Below are 24,615 nucleotides of genomic sequence, written 5' to 3'. Positions count from 1 at the left end.
ACCAAAGAGCGCGCTGGAGGCGGAGGGGCAGCAGCCACCAGCCCGCTCCCCGCCTCCCCGACAGAGCCTCGGTCAGCATGGGGGTGACAGGTGGGAGCGGGCGGGCGCGCGGCGGGGGGGTGGAGGGGGTGGAGAAAGTGAAAGTGAGGGGACGGGGCGCAGAGGCGGCAGGGAATCGACCGGGGCCCCGCCCCTGCTCCCGAAGCCACGGCGCCTGAAAGGAAGGTTAACTCCAGCCGAACCCCTCGCCGTTCCCGCGGGGGTGAGGGGCGGGTGCTGCCCTGACTGCCACACCCAGCCTCTGCCCTGCGCAGCGCAGGAACGTGTGTGTGCACGGCCCACAGGCACACCTTGGGGTAAAGGGTGCAGATTCAGCGGGTTCTTGGAGGGAGGCTGGGCACGCAGAAAGAGCCTTGTGCCCAGGTAACGACTCATGAATTATTCCAAACTGCAGATGACGCCCTAAATCACGTCCAGTTGTCCCTAGTTGACGCTTGGAGCTTTGGCGGGGAGAAGCAATCCGCTTCAACAGATATCTACTGAGCGCCTCCTTTTGTGCTCTGCGCTCTTTGTAGAGACGTTTGAGCAAAGACGTTTGCCCTCAGGGCCCTGGGTCTCTCAGGTTTCTAATGATGTGGGCTCAGATCCCCACCGACATGGGGGCTTTCTTCTCCAGGACTTCTCTCCCAAAAGGACATGGGCCAGCATTCAAAATGTGCGAGGAAACAACCACCAGAGAGCAGCTTTTCCCCTTTCCCAAATAAGTGGGGTAACAAATTTATGCAGACACCTTAAATCAGTCCTGCAACATTTACTGCACCTCCTTCAGGGCTTACTGTTGTGCTAGGCCCTGAGTCTGATAAGTTGACTAAAAATTAAAATGTAGGTTGGACAGCTAGGTATGTCACAGAGCAGATGACACTGGAGATTTGAGTTCAACTGTCAGGCATGAGTAGGATTTTGCCAGAAGAGAGACTTTCTGGGTATTGGAAATAGCATGTGCAAAGGCGCTGAAGCCCACAAGGGCCTGCCATGCTGTGGAGTGGCTGGGCTTGGTACAAGGCAGGGACCTGGGTACCAAGAGATGAAAAAAGAAGGCAGACATCAGACCACACAAGATCTTTGAGACCACCCTAGAATCTGGACGTGAGTAGAAGCAAGTGTGACGCGGCAGGCTCACTCTGGGGTCACTGAGAAGCCCAAGTTGGAGGTGAATATGGCTGCAGTGGTCCAGCTAGAGGCCTAAAGAGACTTCAGACAGCACAGTGGTGAGCATCACAGGGTTTGGAGCCAATCAGACCTGTGTTCAGGTTGTGGGACTGCTCTTGCACTGTGACTTTGTGCAAGTTTCCTCATCTGTGAGAGAAGAGTTGCGACCGTTTGTGCATAAAGTGACTGTGAGGATTGAATGTGTGCAAAGAACTCAGCACTGAGTGCCAGCAGGTAGTAAGTGCTAGGTTTGTGTTGACTTTGGTGTTGGGCGATGAGGAGGAGGCAGGCGGCGGAGGTGGAGACAGGGATGTGCACATGGTCAGCGTCAGGGGTAGGATGCTCAGAAGCTGGGGAGTGGGGGGGTCACAAAGGACCCAGGTTTCCAATTTGGGCGATAGGGTGAAGGATGAATCAGGGAGAAGGGAGAAGGTGTTATCAAGAGGTGAGAGATTGGAAAGAAAGACGGGTCAGACATGCAGAACCGTGTTGGCCACACTAGAGTCTAGACACACAGGATGTGAACTTGAGGTAAGAAATGGAGGAAAAACCACAGAGTTTGGTGGGTGAGAGGGATAAGGAATTCATTTCTTTGCACAGACTTGTCCTGAGCATCCACCTTATGCCAGACTCTCTGTGCAGGGGATCAGAGATTCAAAGTGAGCAACCCACACACCCTGCCCACCTCTGATTGTGGGTCAGCAAGAGGCTGTGCGCTCAGATAGAGATCTGCAGGGGTGGAGTGGGGGCGCCTGGAGGAGGAGCTGGTAGCCCAGCACCACGGGATAGAGTCTGGCAGGTCTCCAGGAAGAGATGAGCCCTGGGCATCATCACAATAAGAAGCAAGGGGATTCCAGAGAGAGGAGACAGCTCAGGCTCTGACGAGGGACTCGTAGTGTTTTGGTCAAGGTGAATTTGAGGTCCCTTTAGGGAGAAATGTGTATTTGATGACAGCAGTTTGAGTCTAGAGCTCAGGAGAAGTGAGAGTAAAAAACAGAGATTGGAGAGTCTCCCGTGGTCACAGTCACAGGCTCGAAAGCTCCAAGGAAACACTCAGCCCCCAGCTCCTAGCTGGGGCTCAACATTTTCTTTTAACTTTATCAAACAACTATATGCGTATGATTAAATAGTACTTAAGAGCTTATTCAGTGATGAAAAGCAAGAATCCCCTACACCACACCCCTAGTCTCATTCATCAGAGCAACCACAGTTGTTTCATTTGAACTGTTTTTCTGCCTCATTACCTTCTTCTCTCTCTACAAGCTCACAGGCTTTTTCTTGGTTTATCACTTCTAGATATTACCACCCTCCCCCAAGCTCTCAACATCATTTTTAGATCTGCTGATACCTTTGTAAGTTTAATATACTTATATCTTCATTTTCTCATCAACTTTTGACACCCTACAGCATAAGATGAAGTTTTTAGCGCTCCTACCTTTCCCTTCAACTTTCCTCCCTGCCTTCCACCTCCCAAATACTCTAACCTGTCTTTTTATTTTTTTAATATCAAGGTTATGATAATCACAATTATATTTTCCAAATTTTGTCTATATGTTGATTCTGAAAGTTGAAAGTTAGTAAAGAGGATTTACAGTACTGTGGCTACATAACTACTGTTCACTGCAGAGCCAGAAAAGGTACCACAGTTACCTTTTCTTTCTCATACAGCTTTTTGTTTTTCCTGGAGTTTATAGTTGCCTTTTCCTTGTACTGTTTGGTTTTATCCTAGTCTTAGTTTTCTTCAGCCTCTACATCTAGTCAACTATTCTGTCAGGTTTTCTTTATTTCAGAGATCTACTGCCCAGGACCCTCCATCCTCTTGTACCAATGTGTACTGGTTCTAGGCCTCTATCCTGGGACTTAGCTGCTTTCCTGGGGTAGACACACTATTTCCTTCCTGTCTCTCTTGTTTTATACCTTTATTTTGCTTTAGCACATCCTCAAATAACTTCCTAAAAAAAGACAAGGTAAATTTTCTGAGTCTTTCCATGTTGAAATGATAGTTTGGCTAGATATAAAATTCTAGGTTAAAAAACATTTTCCTCAGAATTTTAAAGGCAGCAATTATTGCTAACTCTGCTGCCAGTAGGATTCTCCTCCCTTTGGGTGGTGACTGGTTTTTCCACTTTAGAAGTATTTGGGCATTTTTTGTTCCTGGTGCAATGACCTTTCACAACAAGGATCTTTTGACATCTGTAGTGCTGGGCATTCAGAGAACCATTTTAAGCCAATGACATCCTTCAGCTCAGGGAATTTTTTACTTCTCTTTTCTTCTCCATGTTCTCTATTCTTTTAGATCTCCTTTCTATAACTCATAAATGGACTTCCTATTGATCCTTTTTTCTCACATTGTCCTGATATTTTGGTTCCACTTTCTCAGAAGATTCTTTGTGTTTTATTTTCCAATTCTATTTGCCAAAAGAGCACTTTCTTTTCTCTAATTTTTTTAAATAGCATCCTGTTCTTGTTTTTTGGATGCAATGTATATTATTGAATATCTTCATCTCTGAATCTCTGAAGATGATTAGAGATTTTCTTTAAGCTCCCTTCTGTTTCCCAAATTACCTCTGGTACTCTGAAGTCATCTTCTCTCTTGACCTGTCACTTGCATGCTGGCAGTCTCTTCAAATGTCTGGTGATGCTTGGTTGTCCATGTTTAAGAGTGAAATCATAAAAAGCTGACTGGGAGCCTGTGACTACAGGACTTATTGTCTAGCAGATGTCACTTTAGGGTGATCAGGCAGGAACCAGACATATCTCTAGGTGGTTCAAGAACAACAACGAAATTGACAAATCTCTAGCCAAACTCAACAGGAAAAAAAGAAAGAAGACAAAAATTACCAACATGAGGAATGAAAGAGGTGATATCGTTACAGATTCTACAGATATAAAAAGAATAATAAGAGAATATTATGAATAATAAATTTGACAACTTAGATGAAATAGACAAATTCCTTAAAAAATACAGACTCACTCAAGAAGAAACAGATATTCTGGAGATAGATAGCAGTGATTGTTGCACAACAATGTGAATATACTTAATGCCACCGAGCTGTCTACTTAAAAATGGGCAGTTTTATGTTATGTATATTTTACCACAATAAAAAAGAAATAGATAGGCTAAATAGCCCTGTATCTATTTTTTAAAGTTGAATTTGTAATTAACAATCTTCCCACAAGGAAACTCCAGGCCCAGGTTCAAAAGCTTCACTTGTGAATTCTACCAAACATGAGGAAGAAATAATACCAATTTTACACAAATTTGAACAGGGAATTTCAACAGAAATTTGAACAGGGAATACTTCTCAACTCATTCTACGAAGCCAGCATTTCAAAACCTCACAAAGACATTTTAAGAAAAGAAAATTACACACCAGTATACCTCATGAACATGTATGTGAAAATTCTAAAAAGCTAGTTAGCAAATCAAATTCAACAATATATATAAAAAAAATTGGTCATCATGACCAAATGAGGTTTATCCTAGGAATGCAAGATTGATTTAGCATTTAAAAATCCATTTATTTCACCATAAACAGAATATAAAATAATTATTAACAGAATAGTATATAATATTATCCATATGTTACCATATTATAACATATATAATATATTAACAGAATATAAAAGAAAAATCATATGATCATCTCAATAAATACAGACAAAACATCAGACAAAATCCAACATCCCTTCCTAATTAAAAACTGAGTAAACTAGGAGTAGAAGGGAGTTTCCTCAACCTGATAAAGGGCATCGATGAGAAAAACTACAGTTAACATCATACTTAATGGTGAAACACTGAATGCTTTCCCCCTGAGATCAGGAACAAAGCAAGGACGTCCATTCTCGTTTCTATTCAACATTGTACTGGCAATTGTTCTCAGTGCAATAAGGCAAGGAAAGGAATTGAGAGACATCCAGATTAGGAAGGAAGAAGTAAAACTATCTTGAGTCACACACATTATTGTTTATGTAGAAAACCTTACGGAATCTTAAAAAAAAACAAAAAACTAGAACTAATAGGATTTTAGGATGGCTGCGCGATACAAGATCAATACGTTTCTATATACTAGCAATCAGCAATTGGAAGCTGAAATTATTTCACATATACAGAATGTCACTTGAATCGCTAATAGAACATTCTCAAGTTGGGCACAGAGGCCCTAAGTTGACTAAACCTCAGATTTTTGCTTCCAACCCCCAGAGCTGCTATGATGTTCACACCATAAGACTTTCTCCTCCTCTCCATGCCCCGTTGCTGTTCATGGAAGGGTTAAGGCTGTGGGTTCTGATTAAATTGCCCAGGGAAACTTTGTAACGCAAGCAAAGGATGGTTCTGAGGTCAGAAGCCCAGGGAATAGCAGCACTTGGGCAGGTGGAGATGGAGATGAAAAGAGCCATGGAGAGGAAGCCAAGGGAGCGTGGTGGTCAAAGAAGTGGAGGAGGACCGGCCCCATGGCTTAGCGGTTAAGTGTGCGCGCTCCACTACTGGCTGCCAGGGTTCGGATCCCAGGCGCGCACCGACGCACCGCTTCTCCGGCCATGCTGAGGCCGCGTCCCACATACAGCAACTAGAAGGATGTGCAACTATGACATACAACTATCTACTGGGGGTTTGGGGGGAAAAAAGGAGGAGGATTGGCAATAGATGTTAGCTCAGAGCCGGTCTTCCTCAGCAAAAAGAGGAGGATTAGCATGGATGTTAGCTCAGGGCTGATCTTCCTCACAAAAAAAAAGAGGTGGAGGGTTATGAAGAGGCCACTGAGCTGGCCATGGGGAGCCCGTCTGTGGTGGTACCCTCCTAGCCTATCCAGCCAGCTGATCCAAGACCCTCAGGCCCAGGCTGAACATGGATGCGCCCAAATCCCAGTCCTGGGACCAGCCATGCAAGGACCCTCCCCAGCCTCTACATCTGTAGGAAGAGACCACGGCACATTCTGATCCTTCTGACATAATCCTGGGAGCAGTTTTCAGCCAGAGCCGAGGCTGTCACTTCCTGCCACACTCCAGGCACATGGGGACCCAGCTTGCCCATTACCATGATGGCCCCACCATCAACCCCTATCCTCTACGCAGGGGAGCAGAGAGTGGGACAGCCTAAGGAGCCCCAGAGGATGAAAAAGAAGCTTCTGCAGTAAAAGCTACAAGCCTCCAGGGGAGCCTGGGGTGGGGGGACCTCCCCTAAGGAGTCACTCAGTCTCCTCTGCGGAGGGTGATCCAAGCTCATAAATCACCAGATGGATGTCAGCATCATTTCAGAACAAGCCCTCAGGGTGAGAACCCTGGCCTGGAGTTGGAGATGGACCCCAGGGTGTGATGGGATGAGAAGCCGGGGAAAGAGTGGATGGACTTCAGCATAGGAGAGGCCAGGATTAGGGTGAGCAGCAGATCTGAAGTCTGGCCAGAGAGAGTGGAGAAAGGGGGCAGAGGGGCAGGAATGGAGGGAGATGAGGAAGGTTCATCTGAGGCAGGAGAGGGGAACCCACACAGTTACAGGCTCCTGGGCAGGACAGCGTGCGTGCAGGGAAGGCGAGTTAAGAGTTTCTTGAGTCAACCCTGCATTCATGTCCTGACTTCAGCAATGATCAGCAGAGGGACCTTGGGCAAATGAACCTCTTCTCATTGTTTGTATTCAATCAACGGGATAAAGCACAGAAAGTTCTCAACACAACGCCTGGGCTAGTAGCACTCAATAAATGGAATTGAATCCTGTTAACATTCACCATTGTGGAGGATGGTGAGGGATCATGGAGAGGTGGAGGAAAAGCCAACATGGCAAGTGGAGGGGAGCAGATGTGGGGGATAGGGCTGGTGACAATGAAAAGAGAGAGCAGGGAGATGAGGGGCAGGATGGGAGAGGGGATGCAAATGGGCTGAGGTGAGGGACAGGGAGGGAGGGAGGAGGAGGCTGGAGCAGCACCACCACCCGGGCTCCAGAACCCCTCAGGGACTGTCCCCACTTGCAGCTCTCCTACCCTCACCTCCTTCTCCCTGCCAGGTGCCAATGGATTCCCCTGCTGTGGCAAGGAGTCAGTGGACATTATGGAGACACAGTGAGAACCAGTCCCCATCATCACAGGACCTCTCCCCAACCCTCCAGGACCACCTACCCCCTGCCACCACTGCCAAGTTTTCATTTACCTCCCAACTCAGGATCTCCATCTTTCCCATTTCCAAAATCTCCCCAAGGGCAGTATCCAGGCCAAAAGGCGGGGCAGGGGGTGTCTACCATCCCCCTTCTGCTTCCACCTCGAACCCCTGATGTTGGAGGAGGACTGAGGGGTGGTGGGGCACACCCAGGGACATGGAAAGGACCTGACCCCTTAGAGCTGCCTTGCTCCGAGGACAGAGCTGTCCCGGGGCGGGTGGGCAAATGCCTGAGGATGGAGAGAGGGTCACAGTGGCTGAGCACCAAAGGCAAGGGCCGAGATGGCAGCAAACTGCCCACAAGAACTGAGGGGTCCTCCACACACACCTCTGCTTTTCACATCTGCCGAGCTGGGACTGGGCGGGTCAGGGAGGGCACTGCTCTGGGCTACTCCCTCTGCAGGAGCACTTTCTGGGTACTGGCTCTCCCAGTGAGCTGCAATGGCTCACAGGAATGCTTGATTAAAATGAAGATTCCTGGGCCTTACCTCCAACCAGCTGGATCCCTCTTTGGGGTGGGGGGCGACTTGGCAAGGTCTCCAGATGATTCCTAAACTCACTAGAGTTTGAGAATACTACTCTGGAATTCTTGGTGGTAGCGGGGACAGCCAGGGGGGTGGATGAGCTGGGTGCATCTTGCCAGCCCCCGTACAAGGCAGGGGGCCTTGAGGGCCCTAGAGACCCCCTACCCCCTGAAGCCACCCCACCCCCACCCCATGGAGCCCTGTCACCCACTCGGCCTCCTTCTGTCTTAGGGGTGACTTAAACCAACACCAGTTCCAGCCACCGCTACAAGAGGAAGATGAGCTGGAGGTAACCACGGGCAGGGTCCTCTTATGGGGAGGTGGTAGGCAAGGGGCAGCATTCTTTGAGGCCCATCTTCCCCAAATCCTGACCAGCCCCTACCTTTGACAATTCTGGGACCCTAGTGCCAGGCCAGTGTTGGCATGCTCACACACACCCACCTCTCCACCTGCACACACCACCTCCCTACCCCAGGCAGGTATCTTGGAAGAGGCAGGTGTGGGGGAGGAAGTGAGCAGTAGGGAGGTAGGGTATGGGGGGGCGGGGGGTATAGGAGGGACGGAGGGCAGGGAATTGGCACCAGGGAGGACCTCAGGGGCAGGGGCCTCCTGAGCTTTCAGTGGAAACCTTTCAGCTGGAAAAAGAATTGCTAGAGCTGGAGCCTGGCCACGAAGCCGACCTGGACCTGGACCCAGAACTAGAGCTGGAGATGGAACCAGAGCCCGAGGCATTGCTGCAGTCGGCGCTGTGCCCGGTACCCATGCTCAAGCCTGAGGCCGAGCTGGACGTGAGGCCCAACTTGGAGTCCCACAGTGAAGACCCTAGGCAACAGGGGTACAGGATAGAGTCCCTCCACCCATACACGGAGGGGCTAACGCAGCAGGACATCAGCCGGTGGAGTTTGAGGTCAGACTTCAGCTACCCGAGCTCCACAGAGGAGGACGAGGTGTGCACCGACCAACGCTCCATCTGCGTGCAGACCTCCAAGCACCTCTTCTGGGCAGACAAGGTCATCCAGGCCTCAGAAAACAGCCTGCAACGGGCATTCAGCATGCAGCCTAGCAAGAGGAGCACAGATGAGACCACCAGCCGCTGGAACCAGGAGTCGGTCCCCAAGGACACCCTGTGCTCCAAGAAGCAGCTCCAGAACCCCAGCACCCAGCCAGCTCTTCCAGCCGTGGGCTCCCAGCAGCCGCCAAGCCCCGGCCTGTCCTCCTCCAGTCTCCCGTCCGCCCTTGGCCTGGCAGAGCTGATCAACTTCGCATCTTCCCTGGCCTTGGCCTCCTCCAGCAAGATAGACTTGCCCAACTTGGAGCACATGATCAAAGCTCCACCCCAGAAGGCCGTGGAGCCTTCCACAGAGCCCGCCGTGGGTCATGCCGCCCAACTGACCATGCACAAGCCAGAGGGGGAAGCGCTCACCAAGGAGCTGCTGGAGAAACCACCTGAAGCCAGGGAACCCCAGAAAGCTTCGAAGCAGGAAGGCAAGAACTTCCCTCACCCTTACTTTGACTTCAGCAAGCCAGGGGTCAAGAGGGCCACCATCGAAGGGGAAGTGAATCTTCTCCAGCACCCAGCCATGTCCCCTACATCGCAAGAAGCTGTGAAAGAGTAAGTGAGGCCAGCCCACAGCGCCCCCCAAGAGGGGGCTGTGCTAGGATGTGTGGGTGGGCCCACTCCTCACGCAGCCGGTGGGGGTGGGGAACAGCGGAATGAGGTGCTGGGAGGGGATGGGGTGGGCTGCGATGTCTCAACCTCAGTGACCTCATAAAGGCTACTGGAAACAAAGTTCCAGTGGACTGAGGCACAGTGCCAAGGCCAGGGCTGGAGACGCCTGGGGACCATGGTGGGTGAGCACTCCAGGGCTCAGGCAGGGACCTGGGTTCAAAATGGGAAGAGCTATTGCAGCGTTAGGAAGCTTCCCATTCAGAGGGTAGATGGCCTCACCCCAGCAGAAATGCTCAGGCTAGTGTCTGCCCTGCAGAGAACCTGATAGCCCCAGCCCTGGGCCCAGGACACCTCCATCAAGCGGAGAATGAGGGAACAGGGTTGTCCAGCACCCCTTGCTTCCTGGTGATGAATGGATACAGAATATCAGCTGCCCATCAGCGTGCAGCAGGAAGAGGCCCCCTTACCCCTGTGCCCTCCTCAGAGAGGCCTCTGGGCTCACCCCTCTCCCCCGACCCTCCCCCTGGGGACCAAATGACATTCTCTCTTTTGCATTGCAGCTCAGTGCCGGGAACCAAGAAAGGGAGTCCATTATTGCTGAAAATCCATTTTAAGCTGTCGTCCCCCACTTCCCCAGAGAAATGACTAGACAAAACCAGTAAAGCCTCCAGTGCTGGCCCCCGGCTCAGACATTTTGTGTAAATGCTCCTGGACCAGTGACCTCCCCTGGCTGCAGCGTCCCAGGCTCAACTTTTTAAGGATGCCACTCCCATTTTTTAGCTACCCTAGCCCCACCTGCCCCACCTGGCCCCTGAGGGCTCTGCCGCCCCATTTTGCCCCTGCTCATTCCCTGTGGGTAGTTCCACTCCCCCGCACCTATCCAGACCTCTAGAGGGGCCAGCAGCAGAGACTCAGGGCTGGGCTTGGGGAGGCCGCAGTGCCCTATCTGAGGCTTCAGTTTCTAGATCGTGAAATGGGGATTCCTCTTGGCCTGAAGCCAGGGACATGTTGGGATCATCTGAGGAGATAGCCTCCTAGGGGGAGCTGGGCAAGCAAGAAGGCAAGTCTGAAGAGAGTTCTTCCTGCTTCTCTCCACTGGGAAGAGCTGGCATGGGGAAGGGATGGTGTCCAGGCGCTAGAAGAGGGGAAGAAAGAAGCCAAAGGACTGGCCCTCCAGGGGCCCACAGCTTTGAGTTGGCGGTACATCAAACTTTAGGGGGGCCCCTGTGTAATGGCACATGCAACTCAGACGCACACACACACAAACACGCCATGAGCTGACCAGCACATCACACATACAGGCACTCACATAACACAGAGGAAGCACATTCCACACAGGCATGTGCAAAAGCACACATCAACACGCACGCCTGTGACTCAGACACACGTACTAAACATGCACACAAATGCACAAGCCTCCCACATCAGGGGAGGACGGGCAATATGGGGAAGCTTCTGGAAGAGAAGAGATGGCAGCAGAGAGAAGGGACTTCAGAGTGCAGAGATGGACACGCACATGAAGAGGAAAGTCCGGGAGGAAGGGGAGGGGGACAGCGCCATGGCGTGTGCCCTGGTCAGCCTTGAGACCCACTCAGGGCCAAGCCTCCCTGTCAGTGAAAGCCCAGCCTTGCAGATCCTCAAGAGCTTGCCCCACCTTGAGAGGGGGCCGAGGAGGGAGGTGCGCAGGGCCTGGGACAGTGGGATTAGGAAGGGTAGCAGTTAAGAATGGGCCAGGACCAGAGGAGAGGGGGCATGAGGCTGGAAGGAGGGACAAGGAGGAGATGCAGAGGTGAGTGTGTGGGGAGGGGCTGGGCCAGAGGTGTCATTAGGCTGCTGGGACTCATCTTCCTGGAGTATTTTTTTAAATGTGGTTTGTGGGTTTGCATTGTTTGAAGAAGGGGATCCTTCCCTCCCAGGGAACCTGGGGTGAGGTGGGCCACATTCCCACCTTGGGCTGGACCCCACTCTCCCACACCCTCACTTTTGGACTCTGGGGCCTGCTTTTCCCCTGGGCTCTGCCATCCGGCGTTAGCGTCCAGAGTATAGTCTCAAATTCAGATGTCTTAAGGGAGGCAGAAACTCAAAAGAGTAAAGCAGCAGGTACCCAGCAGGGAGGAGCGGGCAAGTAGTGGGGGAGAGAGTGTACCCCTGCCAAAGATGTTAAAATCCACCCCAAAGCCAGCCTGAGGGCTGCAGCCTGGGGCGCAGACCAGCCTCAGAGCCTGTGACTCTGCCTTTCAGGCAGCAGAGGGCAGAAGACCAAGAGACCCAGGTCGGCACAGAGAATGCACAGGTGACCAGGGCTGGAGAGGGTCCACTACTATTCCAAGCTACTGCCTCCAGAATCCCCTGGAGAGAGGACTGTGGGTGCAGGCTGGCGTAGGGGTCCTGGGAGGAGGCGGAGCTGTGCACCCACAGGCCTGGTCCCAGGTCCCCTGCAGTCTGAGCACACGAGTGGGCTGGGCCCCTCGGCCTTGTCTTCTCCTTGCCTCCAAGGCCTCCACAGAAGCCTAGAAGACCACTCACACAAGTCCCAGGAGAGGAGCAGGCCTGCAGGATGCAAAAGGGGAGGCTGCAGCAGCACACTGCCCTGCCCTGCGCACTGCACACTGCCATGGCCACGGGCTGAGCAGGCGTCCTGGAGGGCCAGAGAGCTCAAGGGCCTTGCGGCTACCCATTCAGTACAATCAGGCCCAGGCACAGGGTCTCCGAGATGAGGGCAGGGACTGGAGGTCAGGCCTGGGGTTCTGGGTGTGGGGTAAGGTGAGAGATGCCTGGCTCTGGCATCTCTCTGCAGCAGGTGCTAAGGCCTTTGCAACCTCTTCCCCCTGAGGCAGCCTTGCAGTCGAGAACCTGCTACCCCTGACACCCCAGCAGCTGGCAGGTGAGGGCCTCAGGGCTTGGAGCAGGGAGGAAAACTAGGGGGTGTTCGGTGTAGAACTACAAGGGGTTGCCTGCCCAGAGTCTAGGGTCACTGCAAGAAGCTGGTGATTGTGTTGTAAACTTCCCTCCATGCCAGTCTAATTTGCTCATCTCTACTGATGTGTGTGTGTGTGTAGGAGGGAAGGATAGATTGGTGGATAGGAAGGTATTTGGATAGTTGAGGGAGGGAGGGATGGATGGATGGATGGACGGACAGATGAACAAGATGGAAAGAGGAAGGGAGGAGCCAAATTGGGAGAAAGGATGGAAAAAAAAGAATCTGAGTTCCCTGGCCCCCTGGCATCTGGGGCTGTAGGGGTAGGGTTAGAAGGAACCACTTGTACATTTGGGGACCCCAATGCCCCCCCAAATATCATGCCCTGATATTGGCAGGGGCCTCTCAAAGCAGAATAATTTTATTGATCATCAATAATTTTCAGTGCCTGCTACATGCCAGGTGCCAGCGGGGCACCTGAAGCCTCAGAGCACTGTAGCTCCAGAGCCAGACTGCCAAGTCCAAAGCCCAGCATTGCCCCTACTGGGGATGTGACCGTGGACACAAGTTTTGAATGCTTTTCACACAAACATGTCCAAACATGAGTTTTGGACATGAGAATTGAATGGGCAATTAACAAGCACCAACACACAGCAGCCACTGTTGTTCTTTATATTAGAAGTTATAATGCCCAGGGGCTGGAGTTGGTCACCAAATCATCAGTCCCGTCTGAGCTAGCCTGGGAGGATCTCAGCGTTCCTGTGCATGTGGTTCACCTTGCTGCCTGCCCCCTCCCTGCCCCCAGCCTTCCAGGACGTCTTCAAACTGTTCAGCTCTAGCTTGACAGGCACTGTGGACATGCGCATCATGCAAGCTGCCCTGCACAACGTGGGTGTCCAGCTGAGCCCACAGGAGATGTGTGAGGCCCTGCGGCAGGCAGACTTGGACAGTGGGTGCCCCATCCCTGCCCTCTCTCTCCTCTAGCCCTGAAGAACACCTCCCTGGCCCACAAAATCCCAGGCTGGTCCTGTTTTAAAGTTCCCTCTTCTGGGAAGCTTGCCTTGATCTACACTCCTATCCCATAGCCCCTAAACATTTCTGCTATGTGAATCCTCATCCAACTTGGGGCTCCCCCAGGACAAGGGCTACTTCTCCTCCACTCAAATCAGGGTACACCCTTGGCTAGAGGCAGACCTGGATTCTCTAATGCCTGAACTGCTGGCAAGCCCCTAATGCGTATACAGGGTAGCCTTCTGCAGGGGCGGGCACCCACAGTACCCACTCCTCTCTCTCTCTTCCCAGGTGATGGAACCCTAAGCTTCAAAGACTTCCTGGGTGTCCTCACCGGCAGCCACCGCCTGGCCCAGTGCTTGGGTGAGGGGCAAGGCTGGTGGGGCAAGAGTGGGCCTGGCCTGGGGGAGGCTCCTCCTTATCCTCCCCCATGTTCTCTGCCCCCAGGCCAGGTGAGGAACAGCCGGTTCGGTGACCCCCAGGGCCTGCAGACTCTGTTCTTAGAGATGCTGTTCAAGCTGATGAGCCAGGGGTTCGTGCCCTCCAGTTCAGTGCAGGAGGTGATGAGGTAGGCACAACTGTACACAGCTGCAGGGCCCAGGATGGCGGGAGCAGACTGCGTTCCGTGCAGGGGTCCCCTGACGTTCCTGCCCCAGAGACGGGAGCCCTGAATTCTGGATCAGTTTCCTGGGCGCCAACTTGCCCCACACCGGAGACAAGGGGCTTCCTGTCCTGCTTGGGTCTCCTCACATGGGAGATGGAGAGGGCTAGAGGAGGCGGAGGCTGAGGCGGTTGCCCCCCTTTTCTCCTTCAAGCTACTACTCCAAGAGGCAGCAGGCTCTGCGGCTGAACCCAAGCTGGAAAGGCCCCTCCCGCGGCCACGGCCGCACCGCGCGCGCTTACGCGGACCTCACCTTCTTCCGCCAGGCCGCGCGCCTCGGCGGCCTCTCCAGCGCCGAGCTGGCGCGCTCGCTGCACAGACTGCACAAAGCAGGTGTGCCCCGGGCTGGACGCGGACCCGCGGGGGGGACTCTTACTCAGGACCCGCGCTCAGAACGGGCGCCTCCACTTCCTCCACCGGCTTCCCCACCCCAGGTACGCACAGCCCCTACTCTCAGATACCGAACCTGGCCCGGCGGACGCGCACAGAACGCAACACGCGGAACCGAGCCCCGCGCCCCGACGTCCGACTTTCCAAGTCCTACCAGCCCAGCCGCCCCAAGCTCCGGCCGAACCGGGGGCCCCTCAGCCAAGGTGAAAGCGGGGAAGGAGGCGGGGCCTGTGGGAGGGGCAGGCCATGCAGATAAGGGGCGGGACCTGGAGATAGGGGCGGGGAAGACGGAGTGGGGGCTGGGCAGACAGAGTAGGGGCGGAGGGTACGGGGTGGGGGCCAGGCTGACAGATGGGACGTGACAGGCGGGGAGCGGAGGGGCAGGCAAAGAGTGGGAGTAGGCCTCCGAGAAATGGGGACGAGGCCGGCGGAAAAGGAGGCGGAGATGTAACCTGACATCACTCACGGGCATGACTGAGGACAGGGCGGGGCATAAGAAAGAGAGGCAGGTACCCAGGTAGGAGGCGGGGCTGGCGAAAATGGGGCGGGGCTAGCAGAAAGGTGAACCCAGATGCTGCTAATCCAGCGTCTCTAACTCCAGCTGCAGGCTTGGCTCTCCGCACGCCCCCCCCCCCCGCCCTCCCGCAGGGTTCGTGAGCCATTCACTCGAGTCTATGCGCACATCGACCCTGGCTCCCTCCCCACCAACTCTAGTGCAGAAGCAGCCCTTCTCCCCTCCGCCGGCCTCTCTGCAGAGACCTGCTATGAAGAACTTATACAAATAAAGTGTTTGCTGAGCGAAACAGGCTGTGCGTGGTGGGGGCGGGCACAGAGCGGACGCGGATCTTTTGCAAACGTCTTTATTAATCTTGTATAAAAATAAGGTCCACGGAGAGTCCCTGGAGCTGGGGGTAGGGGAACGCGAGGTTGTACTTTATAAGTTACAGGCCAGGCTCCCGCTGAGGCTAAGTATGGCTATTGGCGGGAGGAGGGTGCTGCAAGCAGCATGTAGGGGGAGGGGCCGGCGATGCTGCCCCCTGTGGCAAGATGAGGATGCGCCGGCCCATTTGAGGTGGGTCCATGGCAGGGGACTGCGGCGGAGGGGGCTGCCCGGCCCAGCCGAGCTGAGGACCACCTTCCTTGAGCCCCGGCCTGCCCACGCCCCGCGTCGCCTCCCAACCCGCAGAGTCCATTTTCGGAAACAGGGTCTACAGGGAGAGGTCGGAGGTGACCTGCAGGGGGGGTCCTGGGGGGCGCCGGCGAGCACTTCGCCTGCCTGTGTCCGCGCGGATGTAGGGCTGGTTCCGCAGATCTGCCAGCCGAGAACAGACACATTTACCCTTCAGGAGCCTGCCCGGGGCTGGGACCACCACTCCAGGTCACAGGCCTCACCCTTCTAGGGACCCAGGTTGTATGCATGTGGGAGGGGGCCTGTTTATGTTTACCAGACACCCCCTCAAACACACCCCAGGGCAGGGCAGCATGACTCAGTACCCCCAAGGACCCCCAGGGCTGTGGGCGGCCACTCGGATGAGAGGCCAGGCCATCAGGGTACCTGGGGGGCTAGAGGGGGATCTCCTCTCCCAGGCTGGCCTCATAGAGGAGCCTGGACGTCCGCTTGCCGGTGCGGGCCGTGAAGGGCACTGTCTTGAGCACTGAGGGTTGGGAGGGAGGAAGGGGGAGAGAAAAGAAAAAGGAAAAAAGACAGAAAAAGTAGCAAGAGGCAGTGAGGCAGCCAGACCCCCAGGGTGGGGGCAGGGGGAATGGAGGACAGCATAGAAGGACAGACCCAGGACAGGACAGAGCTGGCCAAGCCCTCACCTGTGATGATATCTTCAATGGCCCCGTCACGGTCACTCTCATAGATGAGTGGCTCCTTCTGCTGCTTCCGCTTCAGCTCAGAGATGAGGTCCATCTGTTGCCGCCGGATCTTGGATGGGGACTGCGGGGGAGGGGGGGTGGTAAACAGCTCCAGCTCCCAGAATCCCCTCTCTCCATGCCACCAAACCCTGGAACATCTGCCTGCTCCCCCACAGCAGGAAGAGAGGAGCCCACTCCCATCCCAGGCTGCTGGGGCACCATCCTGGCCTCGGGCAGGGTCTGTCCATAAAAACGAGGGTGTGGAGGAGGGCCCGATCTTTGGGATGAGGATCCCAAGCACCCCTGCAGCCCTGTGCCAAGTTCAGGGGCAGCTGCCCACCTTGGGTGCTGGGAGCTCCCCTCTGCCCGGGACGTCGGCGCCAGCCTCCTGGGCAGCTGCTTCTTTCTTCCACTGTTCCACCTCCTGCTCAGCTTTCTAAAGGGCGGAGGCGGTCTCCATGAGGGGAGCCCACCCTCGCCTCTCCCGCCCCTCCACTGCCCATGTGGAGAGGCTGCAGTGCCCTGCAGGGCCCCCAGCCTGCCCACCAGACACACATACCTTGTAAGCCTTGATGAAGCGGCTAAAGAGGGAAAAGAACATGGAGGGGGATGTGGTCTTGGGGTTCTCTCCGAAGTACTCCACCACAGACTCGTAGGCCTCCTGCGGGCACAGCCTGTCAGCCCCATCAGCATGGACCCCCTCGGAGCCTGACCACTGCTCTGGACCCCCTTAAGACACTGGCCACTTCATCTCTGCATCTCTTGGCAAGTGGCCCCTCACTCCTGTTCCTCCACCAAGGTGTCCCTCCAGGCCTTGACTAAACCCCACCAGGTAGTTCTTCATACCCCACCCCAGCCTCCCCACCTCCAGGGCCGGGCCAGCCCCAGCCCACCTGAGCCGTCTTGCTGTCTGCCAGCAGCTTATCCATGGTGGGCGAGTTGGCCCTCAGGAACTCCTTGAGCACCGTGCAGTCGTCCTGCCGCACAAACTCCCGCTGGGTCAACTCCAGGCCTCGCTGCAGGGAGCGCACGTCCCCTAGGACGCTGTCCAGGGACACTGGGGGGTGGGGCAGTATAGATGTAGGAAGTGAGAGAGGCGCATTCTTGTCCAGTTACATCCTGTGGTCCCCTGACTTTCTCCCAACACATACCAGTCCGCAGGGCTGAGCCCCTCCCCCTACCCGGGACGGGGTGCCCCCACCCATACCTGAGCCCGCCTTGTCCAGGAAGTGCAGGTCGCTGTGGAAGCCTGTGAGCTGTGGGTACTTCTCAGCAATGACCTTCACCAGGTAGTGCAGCAGCGTCTGCTTGCGGTCAGTCGACTTCATCTCCAGCAGCTGCATGAGGACCTGTTGTAAGCCACAGGCCACCAGGCATCCTCCATCCCCCAGGCCAGCGGACCCCTCCTCGCCCCCTCACCGCATCCAGACTCTGGAGTCGGAAGCCATAGGCTGCTCCACGCTTGCTGCTGTTCATGTAGTTGCCGAAAGCCAGGACAATCTGGGAGAGGCAGGGGGCAGAGCTCAACAGGGTGCCGGGCTGAGGAACCCACTGAAGTATAAATTGCACAAGAGGAAAAGGTGGCGAAGAGCAAGCCCACACTCAGCCCCCTCTGCACTCCTGCGTGGACCCCTCAGGTCTGTGACACGTGTACATGTGTGTGTACATGTTTGACGCATGTGCACGGCTAACACTATGGCACACCCAATTTTGTCCTCTGCTATTCCTACCCAAAACTGTGCTGCCGACATCTCTCCTAGGCTGTGGGGAGTAGATGGCTTTCTAACAGCCATTTATACTGGTTCCCTGAGACTCCACTGAACAGGTGTGGGTGCTCTGCTGCTAATTACACAGCAATCCCCAGAGGGGGCAGGGTCTAAAATGCACTGTGGTAGACATGGCCCCCACCCCCAGCTTCTGAGCCTGTATATGCGAGGTGGGAACATTATGTTTGTTGCATCCTAGGTGTGCAGGGCAGGGCCCGGATCTCCCTCTCACATGACCCAGAACAGGCAGGGAGTCATGGGTGGGCCCTGCCTCCCAGACCCTTGCCCTGGGCTCTCACCTCCAGGATCTGGCGGAGTTTGTCAGAGGACTTGATGGACATTGAGGCTGCAATGATGGCATTCAGTTGCTAGGAGTAGGATGGGGGAAGCAAGGTAAGTTGTGGTGGGGTGGGGGCACGCCCATACCGGGGAGGCTCAAGACCTCCCAGAAGCCCTCTTGGAGCCCAGGCTGGCAGCTGCCTCCTCCCCATCCCCAACCCGGCTGCCCTGCCCTGCCCGCCCTGCCCACACCGCCCTGCCCGCCCTGCCCACACCGGCATGAGCAGCTGGGCAGTATCCGGGAAGTTGCCCAGGAAGGTGAGCGTGGCCATGCGCTCAGGCAGGCGCGGGATGCGGCTGAAGCGCAGCATGAAGCGGTCCTCCTCCGACAGCTCCTCCATCGGCCGCTGCTCCCGCTCGAAGCGGGCGATGAGGCTGCGCTCATACTCCGTGGGCAAGAAGCGGGTCAGCAGCTCCAGGAAGTCCAGGCCAAGGGCCTGTAGGTCATACCTGGAGCGTGGGGGGAGGGGGGTAAGCATCACTCCACACCCACCAGTTCTTGAGAGCAGGACTAACCCCCTCCCTTGACTGAATAAATAAACTTCAGTATTTGCTATTTGCCAACAGCTTCAGGGAACAGGAGGCAAGAATCTAGGGAAATTGGGAGCTGGGAAGCCTGGGGTCCCCATCATACATCAGTGGCAGATGCCAGCTGTAAATGCCTGAGCTGAGTGCTGGGCAAAGAGGCAGGGAGGGAATGGAAATGTCTCAGTCTGGGCATGGACTCACAGTATGACCTTCGTTTTCTCCACCTCAAAACGGAAACAAGGCCCCCTGCCCTACTCCCTGACCTGGGCTGGTATGAAGCTTGATGGGCTCTGTCCCACAGCTGGGGCTCTTTTACTAGGACCTGCCTGATGACCCTGGCCTAGCAGAGGAGATGGGCTGCCCACAAGCCCCGAACAGGGGTACTCACGTCTCGATGGCCTGGCAGATGCTGTCGGCCCCCATGTTGCCCTTCCGCAGGGTGATGGCCAGGTTCTTCGCCCGGTTAGCCTCGATGAGCGTGGCCTTGCTGGGGGCCTTCTGGGCTGCCTTACCCTTGAGAGCACTGAGGTCCAGGCTGGGACCTTGGGACTTTGTCTTGAACTGCTCTTCAAAGTCACTCATGTCCAGCTCCTGAGGGCGCAGGGAGAGGAGGTGGGGCTGGGCGGGACTGGGGGCGGGTACCCTCCTGGATGAGCACTGTGCTTGGTGCTAGAGCCACCTATCCAGCCCTGACCAGGCCACCAGCACAGAAACAAACCAATCGCCCAGCTTGGCCACCGGACCTGACAGGGGATTCAGGGGAAGCACAGGAAGCATTGAGGGGAGGGAGGAGCAGCACCTCACCCAGGGACCCAGACCCCAAGCCATTAAAGCTGAAAGAAAAGCTGAATTGGCCAGGGGTAAAAAGGAGAAAGGGAAGGGCATTTCGGGCAGAGGGAACAGCATGAGCAATGGCCTGGAGGCAAGAGAACACATCCCTTTTGGAAAACTGAAAGTGGAATTAGAAGGGCTGAGGCCCTGGTTGTCTGTGGGAAGGTAGTAGCAGAGGGGCCTGGAAGGAGAGAGGTACCAGACTTGGGGGAGGGATGTGCCCCTCTGCAGGGGTGGGGGGAAAGTTAGGGGAGTCAGGATACACAGCCTACTAGATGCACTAACCCAGTTTGGCTTAACACCCATCCTGGGCCTCCAAGTCCTCATCTATAAAATGGGGTGGAGATGACTAGTACCCAGCATGATGCAGGCGGGTCCCCTCCTCCGCTGGTGCCCACGCTGGGAACACGGCAGGGCCACACTCACCTGCAGCACCTTCTCGTCATTGAGCTCCGTGAAGACAGTGCCTGTAATCTGGCTGGGTTTCAGGGCCACCCAGTTTAAGAGCGGCATTCTGAACTTGGTCTGGATGGGCTTTTTGGCCTTCACTCCTGGGATAAAGGAGGGAGTGGTGAGCACTGGGGGGTTAGCCGGTGGTGTGGCTGGAGAGAACCGAGGCCCAGCGAGGCCTGAAAGGGCAGGCAGGAGGCAGTAGGAGACCCCCTTGACAGAAGGTCCCGGAGGACACTGAGGCCGGAGCCGCCCCCCACCCCATCTTCCCCCAGCCCTGGGCAGTCCACTCACCTGGGCCCATCTCTGGGCTAGACGCTCCAAGGGCATCAGAGGGACCTCCCAGAGGCGGGGGCGGTGGAGGCAAAGGCCCATCTGTACCAGGAGGTGGCAGTGGCGGCGGGGGTGGGGGCGGCAGGTCTCCCGGCAGAGGCGGCGGGGGCGGGGGATCCGCGCTCCCTGGGAGGGGCGGGGCCAGTGGGGGCGCCAAGGGGGGGGCTTCCTGCTGGGAGGGGAGGCTGGGCAGTGGGGGCGGGGGCGGGGGCGGCGGCGGGGGCGGTGCTGCTCCGGGAACCGGCTCTGCTGCAGGTGGAAGATCTGAGCTCAGCAAGGAACAGGGAGAAGGAAAGGGGTGTCAACTTCGTGACCTGGGTGGTCTCGTCTCCGCCTCCCCGCCTTATGCATGTGCACTGGGCCCATTCCGCACCTACCTGAGCCACGCCCACAACCCAAACCTACCTCTCCCGGCCCGAGGTGTCCCAGGCTCCCGGTCCAGCCCTGGTTCCCCCGGCCCCACCCCACCCAGCTTGAAGTTCCTGTGCACCTGGGCTGGGGGAGCCAGCGGGCACCGTTGGAATCGGGGCATCACTGCCGTTCGGAGTTGCCACAGCGACCGGGAGGATCTCGATGGAGACAGCATCCCCGGGCCCCCGCAGGATACGGATTAACCCCTTCTCCTGCAGCTCCTCCACCTTCAGCTCCAGGGCCGAAGGCCGCGCCGGGACGTGGGCAGGCACTTTCTCAGGCTCCGGGGGATGCCTGGACGCGCTCAGGGGGGTCGACTCGTTGAAGCGGTCCTGTGAGCCCCGGGGGAGGAGGGGTCAGTGCCCACCAGCAGGCCTGGCACAGAGCCCCCGTCCTCTTGCCCTGGTGGAGGGAGGTGTCAAGCCAGAAGCCCCTAGTGGTCTGTTGTGAGCTCGGCCCGACCCTGGCCCGGCCCGACCCGACCCTGGCCCGGCCTATGGCCCCAGCCTCACCCGCAGGGTCTCCAACTCCTTTCGGGCCTGGCTTAGTTGCTTTTCCAGCTCTGCGATCTTGGCCATCGATTCGTTCTCCGCGTCCCGAAGCCGCTCTGTCAGCTGTGGCACCCGCACATGGTGAGCTCCCACCCGCGGCCGGGCACTGGCGCCGCCGCTGAGGGGGCGGCATCAGGCATGCCTGCCTGGAGGGCTGGGGGAGGCTTCCGGATGTGCTGAGCCCAGGGTGCCGCGGGCGGGGGTGGGCGGAGGGAGTGGTGGGCCTGGCACTTGAACCCAAGGAGGTGAGGCACTGAGGGCAGTAAAGTTCTCTCAGGAGGGGAAACCAAGGCACCACTGACGAGGGAGGGAGGTGGAGAGGAAACTGAGCTGGGAGGGGCCCCAGGCAGCCAGCTCCACCCAAATCAGGGCCAGGGGTCGGAGCGCCGGGAGAGGAGGAGCCTGCCTCATTGCAAGAGACACCCAAAGCATACAGGATTTGGATTCAGGCCAAACTCATGGGCCAGACATCCAGCCACCCCCTGTTCACACGTAGAACCCCAGTGTCTGATGCCAGTGTGGGGCCCTTGGGCCTACTATGTGCTGGGCCAAGTTCAGGAGCGGCTCTCACCAGGGTCACCTGCTCCTGCAGCTCGTCCATGTGCTCCAGCACAGCATGCTTGGTCTCAGTTTCCTCCAGCAGCGTGCCCACATCAAACACGTTGTCCAGGTATGCCTGGATCTGCACCTGCAGCTTGTCACTCTCCGTGAACCGAAGCCTCTGTCCCGGGACGGAAGGTGCAGGGTGAGGCCCGGTGTGAGAGGTCTTTCCAAGCCCCGCCCCCTCACCACCAGAGCCCAGAGGAAGGGGCCCGAGCCCCAGCCCACTTTTGTTGTCTTTATCTTTTATTGAGATATAATTCACATACCATAAAATTCACTATTTTAAAGTGTACATTCAGTAGTTTTTAGTGTATTCACAAGGTTATGCAACTATTACCACTATCTAATTCCAGAACATTTTCATCACCCAAAAAGAAACCCTGTATCTGTTAGCAGTCACTCCTCATTCTCTCCTCCCCCAGCCCCTGGCAACCACCAATCTACTCTCTGTCTCTATGGATTTACCTGTCCTGGACATTTCAAATAAAGGAATCACACAATATTTGGCCTTTTGTGTCTGGCTTCTTTCACTTAGCATAATGTTTTCAAGGCTCATTCGTGTGGAAGCATGGATCAGTACTTTGTTCCTTTTTTATGGCTGAATAATATTCCATCGTATGGATGTATCATCCTAGCCTGTTTGTCATCTTTTGTTAACCCTGGCTTTCAAAAATCCCATCCCAAAGGCCCCACTCCTCCAGGAAGCCTCCCAAAGAAATCAGGGAAGAAATATGCAACTTCTCAGCTCAGGCTGGACCAGGAAGCACCAAGTCCCTCTGCCCACCTTCCCTGGGGCAAGGAACTCCTCCATGAGCTGTACCCGTCCAACATGAGCTGGGTCCCACTTTGGTCCAGTTATTCTGCACTCCCCATTATGTGCTCAAGTCAGAGCACCTGTCTGAGGCTGATGCTCCCAGAGCCAGGCCCACGGCCACCTAGAGCCTGTTCTAGTGCCACAACAACAGCTGCAGGGACTGGCTGCCTGTTATGCAGTAGGCACCATTCTATACACGGAGAGTCATTGTTTCTATAATTCTCTTATTCTACAGATGGAAAAACTGAGACTCAGCGAGAAGAACAGACCTATCCAAGGTCACATGGGCTAGGAAGTAGCAGAGCCAGGATTTGAACCCAGCTCTGCCTGACCCCAACACCCATGCTGCTAACCACTGAGCCATACCCTGCAGTGGGCGAGTGGTTAAGTCCAGGGGCATGCAGGGCTCACCTCCAAGTACAGGTCCAGGCCCAGGTGGGTGAACTCGTATTGCAGGAAGACACGGAAGTTCATGTTCTCCACTGAGTGGACCACGATGTTGATGAACTGCATGCAGGCCACCTGGGGAGCAGGAGCCATAAGCAGGTCTGTGATCCTCCAGGTGGGGGGTGCCCAGTGCCTTCTACCCCCCATTTGCCCCCAAGTCTCCCTCCCTCTCCACATTTCTCACTCCACTAACCCAGCTTTGTCCCTACCCATATTTCTCCCCCATGTCCCCTCCCTCCGCTTCCCCTCTCTGATATCCACCCCTCCCCCACCAAGTACTCAGTCCTCATGCTTTGCAGGGGCAGAGCCCAGACCCCAGATCCCCGGGCCCCTAGCTGCTCCTTGCACCGAGAGTGGCCCGGCCCAGCCTGGGCTCCTGAGCTCACCATGAAGTCGATATTGCTGTCCTCGTTCCGGAAATATTCCATCAGCTTTTCAAAGCGGTGCTGCTCCCCACACACCTGGGGGGGCGGGGGAATGGCTGTCACTGAGGGCACTACACATCTCCTAAGCCATCTTCCAGCTGCCACCCTTGTGCCTCTACAGGCTCCTCTCAAGTTAAGTCTGAGTCAGGCCATGTCACTCTTTGGCTCAAAACCTCTGCTCTCCATCTCTCACATGGCCTTCCCTCTCACTTGCTCCACTCTGGCCACACTGGCATCCTGGCACATCCCACCTCAGGGCCTTTGCACCTGCTGTTCTACCTGCCTGGTGTGCTCCTACTTGAGATGGCCACCACGCCAGGTCCCTCACTTTCCTCAGATCTCACCTTCTCCATGAGGCTTCCCTGACTACCCTGCCACCAGTTCCCCCTCCCCCTCCAGCGGCCCTGACTTTTTCCCCATAGCATTTAGCATTTTCTTACACACTACGTAATTTGCTTGTTTACTACATGTTTATTACCTGTCTTCCCTGCCTTCTTTGTTTCTTTTGCTCAGTGATGTATCCCAGTGCCCACTCTGTCCCTGATGCGTAGTAGGCCCTCAGTAAATAGTCATGAAAGGAATGAATGCCCGTATCCTGCCTCATGCCTCATATTCTCAAGCATTTACTTCCCGTGAGCCTGTTAACCAGAGTCACGACTCCGAGATGTGCGGAGCAAGTCCAGTTTGGATCTGGCACTGAGGGTCAGAGGCTCAGCAGATCCACGTGCT

The 24,615-nt window shown here is 55.6% G+C and overlaps 3 protein-coding genes across 8 annotated transcripts in view; 2 read left to right on the top strand and 1 right to left on the bottom strand.

Moving 5' to 3' along the window:
• SPATA32 (spermatogenesis associated 32) lies at nt 1–10,194 on the top strand. The gene is given in 5 exon segments (XM_087441317.1): nt 1–90; nt 7,208–7,272; nt 8,134–8,169; nt 8,516–9,492; nt 10,110–10,194. Coding segments are annotated over 5 exon segments (1,176 nt in total). The 5' UTR covers nt 1–77.
• An 859-nt stretch (nt 10,195–11,053) lies between these two features.
• Nucleotides 11,054–15,378, top strand: LOC101408137 (spermatogenesis-associated protein 21-like). Its single transcript, XM_087441886.1, is given in 11 exon segments — nt 11,054–11,122; nt 11,787–11,842; nt 12,046–12,171; nt 12,173–12,261; nt 12,380–12,433; nt 13,272–13,415; nt 13,769–13,840; nt 13,925–14,045; nt 14,293–14,471; nt 14,573–14,731; nt 15,177–15,378. Coding segments are annotated over 11 exon segments (1,206 nt in total). The 3' UTR covers nt 15,314–15,378.
• The window catches only part of FMNL1 (formin like 1), a 24,337-nt gene continuing 15,096 nt past the window's right edge, over nt 15,375–24,615 (bottom strand). For 3 of the 6 annotated variants that reach the window (XM_087441309.1, XM_087441312.1, XM_087441314.1), the window contains 17 exons: nt 23,848–23,922; nt 23,426–23,536; nt 22,169–22,318; nt 21,559–21,660; nt 21,126–21,378; nt 20,597–20,899; nt 20,279–20,403; nt 19,410–19,612; nt 18,709–18,943; nt 18,454–18,522; nt 17,808–17,888; nt 17,596–17,725; nt 17,282–17,445; nt 16,948–17,049; nt 16,729–16,824; nt 16,350–16,470; nt 15,375–15,840 (listed from right to left, as the gene is read on the bottom strand). In XM_087441309.1, coding sequence (XP_087297435.1) covers nt 15,737–15,840; nt 16,350–16,470; nt 16,729–16,824; nt 16,948–17,049; nt 17,282–17,445; nt 17,596–17,725; nt 17,808–17,888; nt 18,454–18,522; nt 18,709–18,943; nt 19,410–19,612; nt 20,279–20,403; nt 20,597–20,899; nt 21,126–21,378; nt 21,559–21,660; nt 22,169–22,318; nt 23,426–23,536; nt 23,848–23,922 — 2,424 coding nt within the window. In that variant the 3' untranslated portion in view covers nt 15,375–15,736. The other 3 variants (XM_087441310.1, XM_087441313.1, XM_087441311.1) reach the window with 2 other exon arrangements.

Source organism: Ceratotherium simum, chromosome 16 (genome assembly GCF_057802395.1).
Source record: "Ceratotherium simum simum isolate JZ-2026a chromosome 16, ASM5780239v1, whole genome shotgun sequence".
Classification (NCBI taxonomy): Eukaryota; Metazoa; Chordata; class Mammalia; order Perissodactyla; family Rhinocerotidae; genus Ceratotherium; species Ceratotherium simum.
This window is presented reverse-complemented; position numbering and strand designations above follow the sequence as displayed.